The 15,801-nt window shown below is 43.0% G+C and overlaps 1 protein-coding gene across 7 annotated transcripts in view; it reads left to right on the top strand.

The window, feature by feature from the left end:
* Positions 1 to 15,238, top strand: part of TTC13 (tetratricopeptide repeat domain 13) — an 81,679-nt gene extending 66,441 nt beyond the window's left edge. For 2 of the 7 annotated variants that reach the window (XR_011253105.1, XR_011253103.1), the window contains 9 exons: positions 1,485 to 1,568; positions 2,395 to 2,479; positions 6,038 to 6,147; positions 8,683 to 8,818; positions 9,894 to 9,973; positions 12,537 to 12,615; positions 12,757 to 12,836; positions 14,084 to 14,212; positions 14,468 to 15,238. Coding sequence is in view for 4 of the 7 variants with exons in the window: in XM_069572511.1 (XP_069428612.1) it covers positions 1,485 to 1,568; positions 2,395 to 2,479; positions 6,038 to 6,147; positions 8,683 to 8,818; positions 9,894 to 9,973; positions 12,537 to 12,615; positions 12,757 to 12,836; positions 14,468 to 14,582 (769 nt within the window). In the remaining 3 variants the exon portion in view is untranslated. The remainder of the gene's footprint in view (positions 1 to 1,484; positions 1,569 to 2,394; positions 2,480 to 6,037; positions 6,148 to 8,682; positions 8,819 to 9,893; positions 9,974 to 12,536; positions 12,616 to 12,756; positions 12,837 to 14,083; positions 14,213 to 14,467) is intronic. The other 5 variants (XM_069572512.1, XM_069572510.1, XM_069572511.1 and 2 more) reach the window with 3 other exon arrangements.
* Positions 15,239 to 15,801: the final 563 nt, after the last annotated feature.

The raw sequence follows: 15,801 nt of genomic DNA, 5'->3' as shown, positions 1-15,801 counted from the left end.
CTGGACCACTAGGGAAGTCCAAGGAGATTATCTTAAATATTCAATTTACAGGGACTGCAAGCAACCTGTTTCTCCTTTCTTGGTGACTTTCAGACACAAATTAGCCCTGTATCTGCAGGGTCTTGCCTGCGTTACTTTGAGCTGGCCTGGTTGCAAAAAGAAGTGTTATACCTCTTTTCCAATCTCTTTGGTGCAGAGCTCAGTTGAAGGGTAGAATGCCAGATTTTTGCCTAGATGTCCATCTTTGAATGGTCCTAAATTATCATAGAAAGTGCATAGATGGATGACATGACGTTACCATTATATTATATACTTATAGTATTGTGGCTCAAAGAATTCTTGTAGTGAGGGAAAGGTTCCCCCTTGAGCCACCGTGAGACACACAAAGGGTTTGGTTTAAAGACACTGGGCGCTAAGCTGCCTTCCTGGGAGGTTGAACCAGGTTAATTGGAGAGCTTTGGTTTTGTCCAGAGGCTTCTGATAAGTCAGGGGTATGGGTAAAGTGCTCACCTTATTATCCCACCCTCTCAATAAATGATGAGCAAATATTAAAAGCAGCAGCTCCAAGGGGACCCACTGAATTTAATTATAGCTAAATTTTACAAATATGGTAGTTTTGTCACATTTAAAATGCTTCTAATTCCAGAAGCGTGAATCAAGAAAATATTGTACTATACAACTTCAACATTTGAGTTTAATGGAAATATTATTAGGATATTTGGGGGATTTATTTATTTATTTTGGGGGCTGCACTGGGTCTTCATTGCTACAGGCTGGCTTTCTCTAGTTGCAGCGAGTGAGAGCTACTCTAGTTGCAATGCACGGAATTTTCATTGCAGTGACTTCTCTCGTTGTGGAACACAGGCTCAGTAGTTGTGGCACACGGGCTCAGTTGGTCCGCAGCACGTGGAATCTTCCCAGACCAGGACTCAAACTTGTGTCCCCTTTACTGGCAGGCGGATTCTTATCCACTGTACCACCAGGGAAGTCTTGGGATAGTTTTGAAAATGGAGGTTGGGGTAGGAATGGGAGGAAAATACTGTTTATTTACAGTGGTGGAGGGGATGAAGACAGCGAGTCAATTACACACTCAGTAGGAGTATTAGCAGCTATGGCCGTCAGGAACGCTGGGAACGGGAGGGGATATATTGCCGGGAAAAGGAAGGGATTCTTAACGGGAAAGTGGCAAATAAGTCTGGGCCTCATTTCAGCACTTGGGAACTTTTCTCCCTGCGTTGGCATCTGTGGACTGAGTTTGGTGCCTTTCTTCCAGAGTGCTCTCTGTTGTTGACCATCAGTTTTGCTAAGACAGGCGTTTGTTTCTCCCGTTCTTTGACTGCAAACAAACCAATGCCCCAAACCTCTTGGCTACATTATTCTCACCGCTCTCTTACTGTCCTTTTGAATTAATGTTGAAATTAGATACTATGGAACATATCTCACTGTAAAAACATTCTCAACATATATATTTTTTTTCTTAACAGGGGTCAGGTGATCAACATGAGATACCTGGAATATTTTGAGAAAATTCTTCATTTTATTAAAGATAGAATTCTAGTTTATCATGGGTAATCTTTCAATTTTCTTTTTCATGGTAATGGATAGATTTTATATATTTTTCATTAGTTATATTTATGAAACTTGGAAACCACACCTATTGACAGACTGAACAAAGTATATCACATTTTTACATAGTGTTTGGAATCATAAAGCCTTTCGTAATCATTTATCAACCTTTTTTTTAACAGCTTTACAAAATCCATGGACCTCAACTGAGTGTTTTTAATCTTACAGTCTTGTGGCTTTTCTAGCCTCTCTCCTGTCTTTGAATTCAGTAAAAGCAGGATGTTTCTTTAAATTTCTTAATTAGGGATTAAATGGTAGATTTTAGCCTTAATACTCATTCTCCCTCAACTGAGAGGCTGTGCAGTGTAGATAGGACAGTGGACAAAAGGCCAGGGAAAAAGAATTCTGAAGGTTAGTTGTCACCAAGTAAATATAAAATTGGTATAAAAGCCTAGTAATATACTTCCATTTGAGCAACTTTAGGAATAAAAAACGTATACTTCTAATTTTATAGTTGGAATAGGAGGATCAAAAGTTTTCTAACCAAGCCCTGACCCATGCATGTCCACATAGACACTGGCTGTCCATCCGTTCTGATCTTCCCTATTTCACATCTGGACAGACTGCTGTTTCCCTAATTCTCATCTGTAGCGCAATACTTATTAGATTAAACTATTCCCTTATTTCGATACTTTGGTTGTGGTCCACCATTTTGAATATTGAGCCACTTGTAATTAAGGATTTATCTAAATTAAAGGTAATAGCATAACTAATTACTGACTTCTGTGTTAATCTTAGTTGCTGTCTCTCTCTCTTTCCTCTTTAAAGCGCTAATAATCCTAAAGGATTGTTGGAAGTTAGAGAAGCTCTGGAAAAGGTCCACAAAGTGGAAGACCTCCTTCCAATTATGAAGGTAAATTTATCATCAAAATCACAGTAGTTGTTTTTAGGGGAAAAAATTAGTACTCTTTGAAAGAAGAACTTATTATCATTAGATGCATAATTGTTAATGTTATTAGTATTTTAAGGTTTATAAAGTGTGCCACTTAAAAACACTGATAAAAACACATTCTGAATAATAACCAAAATTAAAGCAGACCCTAGAAGGTAGGAAAATGCAATAAGGAAAGCAAAGTCAATTCAACTAAAGGTTGACAAAGAGAGAAGGGGGAGCATTAAGATAAGGGGGGAGTGTGTAGAATGGGTGATGTGTCGTGAGTGACTGACTCCCTCCCCGAAAGAACAGGCATCTCAGATCGGTGTTTTAAAGCCCAGCTGCGTTCTGTTCACTGGAAACATCTGCAAGAAAATGATATTCAAAAAGTTCAAGGCTGAAAGGTAGGCCAGGCAAATGCTCCTGGAGAAAAGCAGGTGTGGCAGTGTCAGTATCAGAAGTATTTGAATTCAAGATAAAGGGCCCATCAGGGGGAAATAATTATGTTGTTTTAAAAGCATAAGCCATTAAGAAATTAGAACTTTATGAACCTTTTCTCCAAAGTACCCAAAATGTGCCCACAGCAGGAACATTTGATTTTTTTCAATTAATAGTTTGACCTATAACATAAAACTTGAATAAATATTCTCCTTGTAGCTATAGTAGATAAGACTGATGTACATCAAGTAAATGATAAGACATTTCTGTGTCTGACAAAGCTCACACATTTCTAAAGCATAACCAGGAGGCATTTTGTCATGGGCAAAGCCACGAGCTGGCCCTGCGCCCCAGGCCTGTCTGCTCGCTGGGCTGGGCCATCGCTCCTGGCTCTCCTCCAGGCTCTTTGTGCTGATGAGCCTTGTTTCTGGCCAACCTGGTTATTCTGAGGGTCTTGTGAACTGAGGTGTGGTTCTCAGTATTCTCAAACCTGTCTTAGCAAACCTGACTTCAGCAAACCTGTTCAGATGGCCCCTTTACTACACTAAAATCAAATCCATAAGAATGTACATACTCAAAAAAAAATCCCTTAGAAAGTCACCATAGTGCTGTTAAGGAGCTCTAAAAGCTAAGTTGTCTATAGGCAAGAAACAGTAGGTCAGCATTCAGGCATATCTTCATGAGAAGCCACAAAGAAGTAGCCGGTTGCTTGCACATGTGTGTGAAGTCTTGGTGAATGTGACGGCTCCAGAGGCAGCCCTGCAGCCATCTGTCATTTGGTGACTCAAGTATCATGAGCTATGACTTTGGTGATACGGTTTTCCATAATGGATGGTAAACCACACTTAATAAGTTCTGTACAATGTACAGATATCCTCTTTCCTCAGTTTATGTGCTGTTTGCATTTCTAGAAAAGTCAGTGGGTGTTTCAGCTGTAGCAGATACTTAGCGTGAGAGTGTAAACTGGAGTCTGAGTCCAGGCCTAGGTGATTATTACATTGTAAACAGCTTCTTCATCCATATGCAGATCCAGTGGGAGTCATGCCCGTGTGACTGTCCCTTGCACCTCATCCTCGTAGCCACACTCTCCCCTGAATTCCCCAAATGTCCCCCAGGGGGCAGAATGGCCCCACCAAGGACTGCTGGATGCACCAGACAGAAAGAAACTGGAGCCTGACTCAGATTTCAGTCTTTAGCTTTCCAATGGGTATTTTCGGCATTTAAATTTACTATATTAGGCAGAATACGGAAGCAGCTGAGGGATATTTTAACATATATATGGAAGTGAAAAGTGAGAGTGTTAGTTGCTCAGTCATGTCCCACTCTTTGTGACCCCATGAACTGTAGCCTACCAGGCTCCTCTGTCCATGGAATTCTCCAGGCAAGAATACTGCCATGGGTTGCCATTCTCTTCACCAGGGGATCTTCCCAACCCAGGGATTGAACCCGGGTCTGCTGCATTGCAGGCAAATTCCTTACTGCCTAAGCCACCAGGGAAGCCCGTAGAGTGTGTGTGTGTGTGTGTGTGTGTGTGTGTGTGTGTGTGTGTATTAAGAAAAGCATAATGCACAAAAGGCTGCAGTTGCTGGAGAGCTGCTAAGGGGCCCAGCATCACCCCCCCCCACCCCCCCACCCCCAGTGTCTGGCTCCCAATGCAAAGTCATTGCCTGTTTGGCTATATCTGGGAATGGCCATCTCACTGTGGCCTTGCACACCATGCCTCCACCCAGGCTGTGTGTGTACTGGTGTTTCTAAAGGCACACATAGAAGTAAATGAAACTATGCCTTTGTGTTTAAAGTGCTTGTTGAATGTGATGCCCTGACAGGTTCTTCTACACGACATACCTCAGCCAAACAGCCAGGTTCAGAGTTACCTCAGTTCCCCTTGGGCAGCTGGTTAGTGAATTAGGGGACTGGATGTCATGAGGGCCTGGGTCCCCGTTTCCATGTGCAGCTCAGGCAGGACGTCACCTTGCCTCATCTCACCAACTGGGTTTCCTCACCTGTGAGATTGAGGTCGTGGCCTATCTTATAGGCATGCAGGGAGCATTAAAGAGAATTGACGCATACCCTTAAGTGTTAGCACATTCTGCCCCTAAAAGTCCTTGTCCTCATACAAAGACATCTCTTGTCTCAGCCCCTGCTGCCAGCCTTCCTGCCCACATCCACACATCTTCACCCTTCCCTGGACCTTAGTGAATGTCCACTGGTCACTGTTTTTAGACAGCTTTTTCCTCCAGTGTGTTTTGTGAAGCACCACCTCTTTTTATTTTACCGTCGGTTCTCTCATTCAAGTCTGTCAATCCTAAAAAATGCTGGCTACAACCGAATTTGGGGAGGATGCTTCTGGAGCAATGACAACACCTATTTATTGGCTTTTCAGTTTGTCAGAAGTGTTTTAAACAGAAAGCTGTGTTCATACTCATCACCCTTAAAAGCCATTCTTACCTCCAGTTCCTTTAGAATACTCTGCTTTGTTACTCTGGTCTGCACAGTTGGGGTTTATGCATGTGTGTGTATGAAATTCTTGGTTGACAAAATTCTGAGTGCTTTTCAGACAGATAAGAGTCTACTTTGAAGAAGCACTAGCAAAAATGCATGGTGCTATTTTGAGTTGTAGTATGTTGAATACAGCTATTCTGCTTAGTGTCAAAGTTTCTGCCAATTAAGATGAACAAGAGAAAAGACCCAAATGGAGTTCTTAGGAGTGAGAGTTGCCATCGAAGAAAGCTGTGTGCCTTTTGCTCTGAGGTTCTCTTCTGGCCTCTGGGGCCATGGGGAGTGTGACTTGGGCTGAGAGGGTGAATGGGGGCGTAGGCGTCCTGGACACCAGCTGCCAGGATGAGGAGAGTGACTTGGGCTGAGAGAGTGGATGGGGGCGTAGGCGTCCTGGACACTAGCTGCCAGGATGGGGAGAGTGACTTGGGCTGAGAGAGTGGATGGGGCGTAGGCGTCCTGGACACCAGCTGCCAGGACAGAGGACACAATGTCTTGCATTCTCTGAGCCTTCTTAGAAACATCAAAGTCAGAGTTGGCGCTGCAGATTGGGAATTTACCATGAATCTCACTAGTAATGTGAATTTTCTTTTTCCTTGAAAGCAGTTTAATACTAAAACAAAGGATGGGTTCACTGTGAACACCAAAGTTCCCAGCCTCAAAGACCAAGGGAAGGAATATGATGGCTTCACGATTACGATTACGGGAGACAAGTACGTGCGCTTCCTAAGTGTGGGTGTACAGGGATGGGCAGGTGTCAGAAAGTGTGCAGACGCTTGCTATTGCCAGAGGAGGTTTGACATTCTGGGCTTTTGCTGTCTCCTGAAATGGAGATTATCAAGGTCCAGTGTATCACTAGAACCAGCTTTTTTGAAGCTTGTTGTGAGGAAGACTTTTACCAATTAAGTGAAAAAAAGATGAGAGATTGGCAGATTGAAGGCTGTTATTCGAATTTTAAATATAGTTTTAATTCATTGTGGGAGTACAAGTACGTCTTACTTAAAATTTAGAATATAGATAAGCAAAGATAAAAAATTTTAAATCATTGTTTCCTTTAAAAACTGAGATTATACTATACATATTGTTTTATAACCTGTTTCTTTTCTACCCTTGCTATGAATGTTTTCCCATACCTTATTCTTAAAAGCATCTCTAAAAATTGCATAGTATTCTATTTTTGGACTATTGTAGAGTTACTCCTACCTGTTTTTACTTGTCATTGATCATTTAGGATGTTTTCCACTTTTTCAGCTTATATAATAGCACCAAATGAAAATTTGTGTTAATAATCATTCTATGTCCATCTGAAACCCAAACTTCACCTCAGAGCCTCCACATGGTTGAGCTTTGGTGGCATGGTCTTGACCCTCCGCAGTCACTGCCCTCCCCACAACACGCGTTCCTCAGCTGCTGCCCTGAGCTCCACCACATCTGCGTCAGGGGTGTCTGGCAGCTCAGGGTTGGGCCCCATGTCCTCTCAGCCTCTCTGCCTCCTGGTCTCTTGCTTCCTTGTCAGGACTCACACCAGCCTTCAGGAAGAAACACCATTTAGCAAAGATTCTGTGGCTCTTCCTTTGAGGTCTCCATCTCTACCCCAAGCCACTTATCAAAGTACCTTCCCAATAAAGATGGTTCTCCGCTCATAAAAGGAATTCCAGGGTTTTCTATTGATGTAAAATTATTTTCTCCTCCCTCTTCACCCACCCATGATTAAGTTCCCAGCAGAAATGAAACTGCTAAGTAAGAGTACATAAATCCTTCCCCCAAGCGGAGCATCTTCCTCAGCTATATGTTTTCATCCCATTTGTTATTAGTCTTGCTTGGGGCCTCTGACCCTCACAAGGACTCATGACTTGTATCTCCATCTCTGGTCTCCTGGTGCCTGACCAGTGCTTCAGTGGGCTCCACCCCACTGGGTGTTCCCCTGGATCCAAAAATCCCTCCCTAGTCCGTACCCTGCCATTGCCTGTTGACTCCGCAATCATTTCCCCTGCCAGACAGGCAAGGCCTTTTGTAATAATGGCCTCAAACAGTACTTCCTGCTTTACCTGAAGTACTTTCCTGCCAGAATCAGGCCGGCCACTTCAGCTGGATGACTTGTTCCCTGAGGTCACCTCCTACCTCTTGGGTCTGTTTCACTCACATCCTCATCTTGAAGACCCAAGTTCTGGCCCCTTCTTCCACAAAGCATTTTCTGTTTGCTTCCAGATCTTCCGAATTAGATCAACTTTCTCCTTTGAACCTCTGATCAACTGTTGTGGCCCTATGCATGGACTCATAATCATCTGTGACCTTGTTTCCCCCTCCTTTCCTTGATAAAGACAGCTGCTTTGCCTTGTTGTTCTTCACAGGATCTAAGGACTATTTTCAGCATTTTGGTACTGGTGTTGCACAGTAAATACCTGTTGTACGGGACTTTTATCCCCCACCGGGCCTCACGTGGAGCTGCACATGCAGCAGAGATTTAAAAAATGAAACGGTGGAGGCCCCGGCTCCTGCTCTTCTGATGTAAAAGAGTGATTGTCTGATAAAATTGAAACACATTGAAATATGTTGTACTCTGTGTAGTTATTTCCTCCTCTGTTGGCTTAAGCTCATAAAAGACGTACATATGAACCTAGAGCCTATTATACAGACTAAAGTTAAGTCAGAAAGAGAAAAAGAGCTATGGTGTTTTAACACACATATATATGGAATCTAAAAAGATGGCACTGATGAACCTATTCTCAGGGCAGGAGTAGAGACACAGACATAGAGAAAGGACTTGTAGACACAGCGGGGGAGGGAAGGTTGGGACGCACTGAGACAGTAGCACTGGGATAGGCACATCACCGTGTGTAGAACAGCTAGTGAGAAGCTGCCGCACGGCACAGGGGGCTCAGCTCCGTGCTCTCCGGTGAGCTGGGGGGGCAGGCGGGAGAGGATGTATGTGTACTTACGGCTGACTCATGTTGTATGGCAGCAACCAGCACAGCGCTGTAAAGCTGTTATCCTCCAATTAAAAATTAAAATTAAAAATCAGTTTTTTTTAAAAAGCACATACGGTTAAACTGAGCAAAATCTATTTGTGACAAAACCGCCTGCTGCGAGACACGCCTCGGCAGTCTGCTCAGGAAGGCGCGGACACTCCTCGCGTGTCCTGCCACATCGCCGAGCGCCACCCTGCTGCTGCCCCACAGCCCTGCCCCTGTGTTTAGCTTTGTGGATTGTATAATACATGCCTCTGACATACATTCTTGTATTTCTAGGGTTGGCAATATACTATTTTCTGTGGAAACTCAAACCACAGAAGAGAGAACCCAATTATATCACGCCGAAATAGATGCACTTTATAAAGATCTAACAGCAAAAGGAAAAGTACTGATTCTCTCATCAGAATTTGGGGTAGGTTTCTGTTTGTCTTCATTTTATCCATGCTGCTAGGATTCTTTCATCCTCTTTCATTGGGATCGTACATTTATGCTTGAAATCAGCTTTGAATAACCAGGAAATATTTCTTTCAATATTCTTACAGAGACAGTTCCCATATTTAATAATGACAGAAACTGAGAAAGGGGAATGTATGTAGGTACTCTGTTATATTATCATAAATTGGAGCTTTGTCAGTATTTAAGTGTATAGGTTGTCCATGATGGACATGACTGTTTCCTGGACTTGCGACCTCCTCCACCATTGCTTTCTGATTCAACGGGGAGCTACATCCTGCTCCCAAGGAGCTACAAGGTCACCTGCATGATTGTAGCTGTTGCTGTGTGGAGAGTATAGGGGGTGCTCCCTCTACATTGTGGAATGGATGCCCATGGCTTTTGGAAAGTTCCTTTATTTCTCTGGATTTTATTCAGTTTATACGTGTAATTGGAGGAGGGCATGGCAACCCACTCCAGTTTTCTTGCCTGGAGAATCCCATGGACAGAGGAGCCTGGCAGGCTACAGTTCATGGGAGTCACAAAGAGTCAGACACAACTGAAGAGATTTAGCACGCACACATATATATAATTAAGTATACTGATCACCTAAATCTCAGTGGCGGGGTGCTGTGGTGGGGGGTGGGGGTGGGGAGGGTAATGCTAATCAGAATCTTGGAGTAGAGAGGCCTGTAGTTTGAGAAAATTTATTCAATATTAATAAGCACTTTGTTTTATTTTAATCCTAATGTATATTTTGACTTTGCAAATAATGTTATAGACCAAAACAGATATCTACGTTTATCAGAAAAAGTTTGCCATTTTGAAGGCAGCTGAGAGCATACTGCTCAAAATTAAACTGCATATACCCTTTCATTAGAAAGAAATGATGTGGAAGAGCATAAAATATTCAGGGATATGAAAAGTGGGTCCTTGTAGGAGAAGAATGAAATAGCCCTCTTCCTAGTAAATGATTCTGCTGTGCCTTATCACCTCATAAAAATGAGTTTATAATCTGTTATTTAAGTTCACGAGCACATATCTTTTTTTCCTAGGAGGCTGATGCTGTTTGCAACTTAATCTTATCCTTAGTTTATTATTTTTATAATTTAATGCCGCTCTCTCGTGGATCCAGGTGGGTGATATCCTATAATCTGACAGTTTTGTAGTGAAAAACACACGCCTTTTGCTTACGTGTGCTGTGTGGGTATGAGTACAGGTATCCTAGCAATGGCGAGAAGCCCTCTTTGTTTTTCCAAAGTCCACCCGAAAGTGATGTCCTTGATTTACTGTATCATCAAGGATTCTGGAAGGTAGTTCTAGTAGAAGGTTCTTGGTGTTTACAGGCTGGAGCTCATTCATTCACAAAAATGTATCCAAGTCTCACTCTGTGCAGTCATACGCTCACTGTGCTTTAATTCCTGGTGTTTGCCCAGACTGTGAACCTACCGGCCCCAGATTCTGGCCATTAATTGACCCTTAGCCCTAATGTTTAATTCTTTTGCATCACCAACCTCCCAAAGTATTATTACCGTTATAAATGAATGCTATTCAGCAAATTCATCAGGAGTCTTTCACGTGTCATTCAAACAAGGGTGTGTCTGTAGAGCTTTCTTCTTATTCCCTTTTATTTGGTACCATGTACAGCGAATCAGGTGAATGGCGTATGCTGTTGTTAGCACATGTTTGAATTTAAGATGTTTTGGTTAAAATCATATACTTAAGTGCCTTGATCTCTGATTAATACTTTAGAAAGTAAAACTCTCCTAAATGTGGTAGTAAGTTTTCTTGTACTATTAATGCTATTAAAAAAGCACTGGGAGTTGGGCATAATGGGTGCAGGGGGTCCACTGTGTGGTGACGGATGGGAGCTGGGCTGATGGTGATCACCCTGTGGCGTAGACATGTGTGCACCTGGAACTTACGAAATAAAAACAGCCTTGAAGTAGAATAGGAACAGGAACATTGTCCCTTCAGCACAGCTGTTACGGGAATGCTGCCTAGGTCTGTAGCAGGCGGGAGGCCTCCGTGCGCCCTGTCCAGCCACCACTTGCAGGCACTGCGCACGCGTGTGCTCACACAGCAGCTCTGTGGGCTTCTGTGTCACTTGAGAAGGAGGTCCAGCTCCAGTCACCCTGTCTCCCCCTCAGCCCCTGCACCTGTCCGGTCCCTACGTCTCGTTGACTTTGTCTCCTAAACCTCTCCTATCCGCTCATGCTCTCCGCGCGTGCCGTAGCTCAGATCTGCTCGTCTCTTGCACTGACCTTCCTTTTTTTAAAAAGCATTCACTCAGTTCTCTGTTTTTGGCTGCACTGGGTCTTCATTGCTCTGTGGGGGCTTTCTCTAGTTGCAATGAGCTGGAGCGACTCCTTGTTGAGAGGGCACGGGCTTCTCCCGTTACGGAGCACTGGCATTCAGGCTTCAGTAGCTGCAGCTCTCAGCTTCGTTGCCTTGAGGCATGTGGGATCCTCTTAGACCAGGCATCGGACCTGTGTCCCTTGTAATTCACAGGCGGATTCTTAACCACTGGACCACCAGGGAAGTCCCCTGCTTATCTCTTGCTCTGACCTTTCTAACTGGTCTCTCCATTTCCAGGCTTTTCTTTTTCCCTCTCTGTGTCCCAGTTCTTTATATCTGTTGGCTCAGGTGCCAACTCAGTGGCGTGATGCACAGTGCCAGCTCCTCCCTGCCCTGCTTTACCATGGCCTCATCACCTTTCCTGTCATCTACCCTCTCTCCATCCTCACTCTGGCCCCTCCACCACACCCCCTGCTTGTCCAAACACCTTCCTGTCCCGCCCAGCCGGCCCACTTCCCTGCCTTCTCCTCTATCTCCATTGCCCTGCCCATGGCCTTCAAAGATAGAGCACATGTGTCCATGGCCTCTGTGAGGGCTTCCCTATTAGGTGACTGCAGGGCTGATGCCATTTCTCTGGTGTCCACTTGCAGAGGCGAGAGCTCTGTCTTGGCTGTCTTTGTCCTGGGGTGCCTCTCACAAAGCACACAGCTGACATCATAATAAAAATGTCAGAGCCCAGAGTGAGTCTGGACATGCCAGGAAGGAAGTGCACATAACCCAGCCTTCAGACCAGTCTGTTAGTACTTTCTGAGATGCGTTCCTTTTCTTCTTTGGGGCCAAAGTTTTTATTTTTAAATGCTAGTAATATGTTTGCATTTACAAAGTATATTATATATATGTGCATTTTAAAGCCAAGCCTCATGCAGTTAAAAATATAAGCAAGCAAGGACTTCCCTGGCAGTCCAGCTGTTAAGACCCATGCTTCCAATGCAGGGGGCTTCGATTCAGTCCCTGGTTGAGAAACTAAGATCCCACATGCCATGTGATGTGGCTGATAAAGAATTTTTTTAAATAATAGAAAGCAGGCACATTTTCTAATTTAGTGTTTTCCTATAAGAATAAGAAAACCAATTGAAAAGAAAGCTAATTAAAATTAACTTTTTGTCTCAGAAAAATATTATTGTTACACATTTACCCTTAAATTAGTAAACCAGTAAGTATTTTTCTTAGTAAATCAGCAAACATTTTTAGAACAAATGAAAATATTCTTTTGTTTAATGTCCAAAGAATTGTTAGAAGAAATACAACGCCATCTTCTAGGATGGGAAGTCCATGGTGAGCGCTAGCGTGGTAACCGTCTGCGGGCTGGACTGACTGGTAACTGTTCTCTATCTGAATAGTGTGATCGCTTACTCAGTGATTGTGGGAGCGCTGATGGCAAGTGGAAGAGAAGTAGCAGGAAAAATTCCCAAAGGGAAGGTATGTTGGAGCTGGAGCCAGAAGGGAAAGGTTTCAGTTCCAGTCTGTGGAGTTGTATGTTAAGACACACAAATGAACCGAATCCCAAAGGGAGCCTCCCCTCCATCTTTAACCACATTCTTAAATCTCTTTCTCTTTCAGTTGGTTGACTTTGAAGCTATGACTGCCCCGGGTTCAGAGGCCTTTAGCAAAATAGCTAAAAGCTGGATGAACTTGAAAAGGTAACTGCTTGATAGGGGTCAACAAAAGGATGTGAAACTGGAATCGTACTAATTTTTTATGGGTTGTGATTATGTAATGAATTTAATTTGCTTTTTCAAAGTTACTATGTTTTTGTTGTCATTTACGACCCCTTAACAGGTGAGTGTATGGATAAAAGTGAATAATGAATAACATAAGGAAGCCAGTTTGTGAAGGAAGGGTTACAGATGTCTTGTTTATATAGTCAGATATTCCTGTCTCTTGGCTCATTGATCCTTTGTCCCAGACTTGCAGGGGCAGTATTCAGGAGTGGTTTTGAAAACTGAGCTGGACCTGACTCAGACTTCTCTGGGTGGTGGCACCTGCCTTTCAGCTGCATTTTTCCTTTACTCTTTGTTTCGGGAAGGTTGCTTTACTGTAATTTAGGTACAAAATACATAGGAGTCAGGGAAGGCTGCGAGAAATTACCCCTGACGGTTACCGTGGGAGGGCCCAGTACTATGGTCTTCCCTGGCTCTTGTTTTCAGAAGCACCACAGGAGCACATTTACATTTGGGCTGAAATTAAACTCACCGGTGCTGTCATAGTTAATTTTGTGGTTGTTGTTCAACCCTAAGTCATGTCCAGCTCTTTGCAACTTTGTGGGCTACAGCACGCTAAGTTCCTCTGTCCTCCACTGTCTCCCAGAGTTTGCTCAAATTCACATCCATCGAGTCTATGATGCCATCCAACCATCTCATCCTCTGCCTCTGCCTTCTCCTTTTGCTCTTAATCTTTAAGCACATCTCACTATTTAACCTTATTGATTCTTGCTCCTTCTCCACGTTTTTTTTTTTTAATATCATAGAAACTTCCAGTTTTGCCTTTCCATATCTGTTCAATATAGCAACCACTCTAAAAATCGCTGGATAATCTGTGCTCTGTTTAAAACAGAAGTTTGTCTCTGTAAGATCCTTTGGTCCCATTTGTAAGTATTCCATTAGCTTTGTAGTGAAAACTAACAGTTACACTTCCTTCTAGTATATTTTTGTCTCAGTTTACTAGTTTACATATGTTTTAGTAACATGATCATAAGGTCAAAGGCCTTGCCTCTGTTTCCTGCATAATTTTACAGTGTTGATCTTTCAACAACTCTTTGAGGAAAAAATAGCAACGCCACCTTATGTTGTGCAGCTAACAGGTTCACAATGTAATTGAGACCCATTCCACACTCCTTACCAGGAGTAAGTAACTCTGGGAGTTAGGAATACCGTCCTTCTTCCTGCAGATACAGGGAAGTGGGTCTGAGAGGAACCACTTAAGCTGATAAGGATCAAGGCTGGAGCCAAATCATGTGTCTTCAGGTTCCATGTCTAGCGTGTGCCTCAGAAGGATGTGTTTGTGTAACAGTCACTGAGTAAGTCGGTTCTTTCCGGGGGCTGGGTGAGTCTACCTGCATCTCATGACGGGAGCCTGCTGATACCCCATTCATTGCTACAGCGGGATCAGCTCTGCTCACAGGTGCCCCTGCTATATGCTGATGTCTGATGTCACACATGTGGAGTACTGTAAAGTGAATATTGTAATAGGAATCGATATAATATAAGCTTTGCCTTTTTTGGTAAAATTGTGTTGATTTTCACACCTTTTCTTTGCATTTTTCTCTTTTCAGTATTTCACCTTCTTATAAGACTCTTCCGTCTGTGTCAGAAACGTTCCCAACGTTAAGATCAATGATCGAGGTGCTAAACACAGACTCCTCTCCACGCTGTCTTAAGAAACTCTAGTTACGCTGTGATATTTATACAAGTAAAGGGCCGGACCTCTTGCTTCTTAAGTTATTTTTTAAAACATGGAATTATAAAGAAATTAGGTCCTTTATTACTTTTGATACCAATTTTTGATAGGAATTGAATACTTGAAATCATTTTATTTACCTTTCTGAACCATAACAGAAATCATGAAAGAGGGTTTTGAGGGGACAGAAGAGCTCTGTTGTCGGGGAGGGGAGGCATTTGCGTTAGCCAGTGGCCACTTGGTTTCCACTTACGACTCCTTCCTCATGGCGAAAAAAGTTTACTCCAAAACCAAAAATTAACAATTAAAGGGAACAAAAGCTACAACAAAACAGGAGTATTTTCATTCCTTTAAAATCTGGATATTTTTCAAAGACCTTCTTTTTATGCACACTGTGATAACGCAACTTGTTTTCAACTGATATTGTCCTCACGTGTGGGTTCTCCGTTTTGTTTGAACCGTGGAAGATTTGTGGCCATCAGCATGCCTGGAGCTCATGACCTGGGACACTTACATTGAATGATACAGACAGTATTTGCCAGTGACTCAAACACTGAATTATTGAAACAAGTTTTATTTGTTTTTTTCCTCTTTATTGGAAAAAATAAATGGGGTGATTTCTATAAATCACCAGTTTTTGACACTGGATTATGTATGTTTTTATTTTGTGAGCCAGTTTCACTTTCAGGTATAAGAACAGTCAGAAAATTGCTAACTTTCTTTTGCAGACAGGATAAATGACAGTGCGTTGCCGGGGTCCAGCCCCAGTGGATCCAGGGTGATTCGAAGCGTGGATGGCATAGGCGAGAAGAAACTTATTTATTTATTAATATAAGAATATAAGATTAGATTAGGGAGAAATAGTGTAGTAGGAAAATTAAGTGGAGAAAGAAGGCTGAATAACTTGGTTTACGTGGGAAGCCAATAAAGTTCTAGACAAGGAGCTTGCACCATCTACGTTAGGCCACTGGCGTCCTCTTGAATATCGGGGGGTGCCCCGCCTTGGGCTCCCCCTCACATGGATCTTGAAAGCCGGGACAAGTAAGTAGACATGGTGAGCCTCCACACCCCAGATAAGAATTCAGCCAGAAATTAGGAGACACGGGGGAAACCAGTCCAGTGACTGGCCCATCCTCTATTGTTCAGAAGGCCTTTTATACTTTTTGATTATACATAGAGATCAATGGGTAACACAAAGTTATGCAGCGT

Source organism: Ovis canadensis, chromosome 25 (genome assembly GCF_042477335.2).
Source record: "Ovis canadensis isolate MfBH-ARS-UI-01 breed Bighorn chromosome 25, ARS-UI_OviCan_v2, whole genome shotgun sequence".
Lineage (NCBI taxonomy): Eukaryota > Metazoa > Chordata > Mammalia > Artiodactyla > Bovidae > Ovis > Ovis canadensis.
Note: the sequence above shows the minus strand (reverse complement) of the source record. Positions and strands in the feature narration are given on the sequence as shown.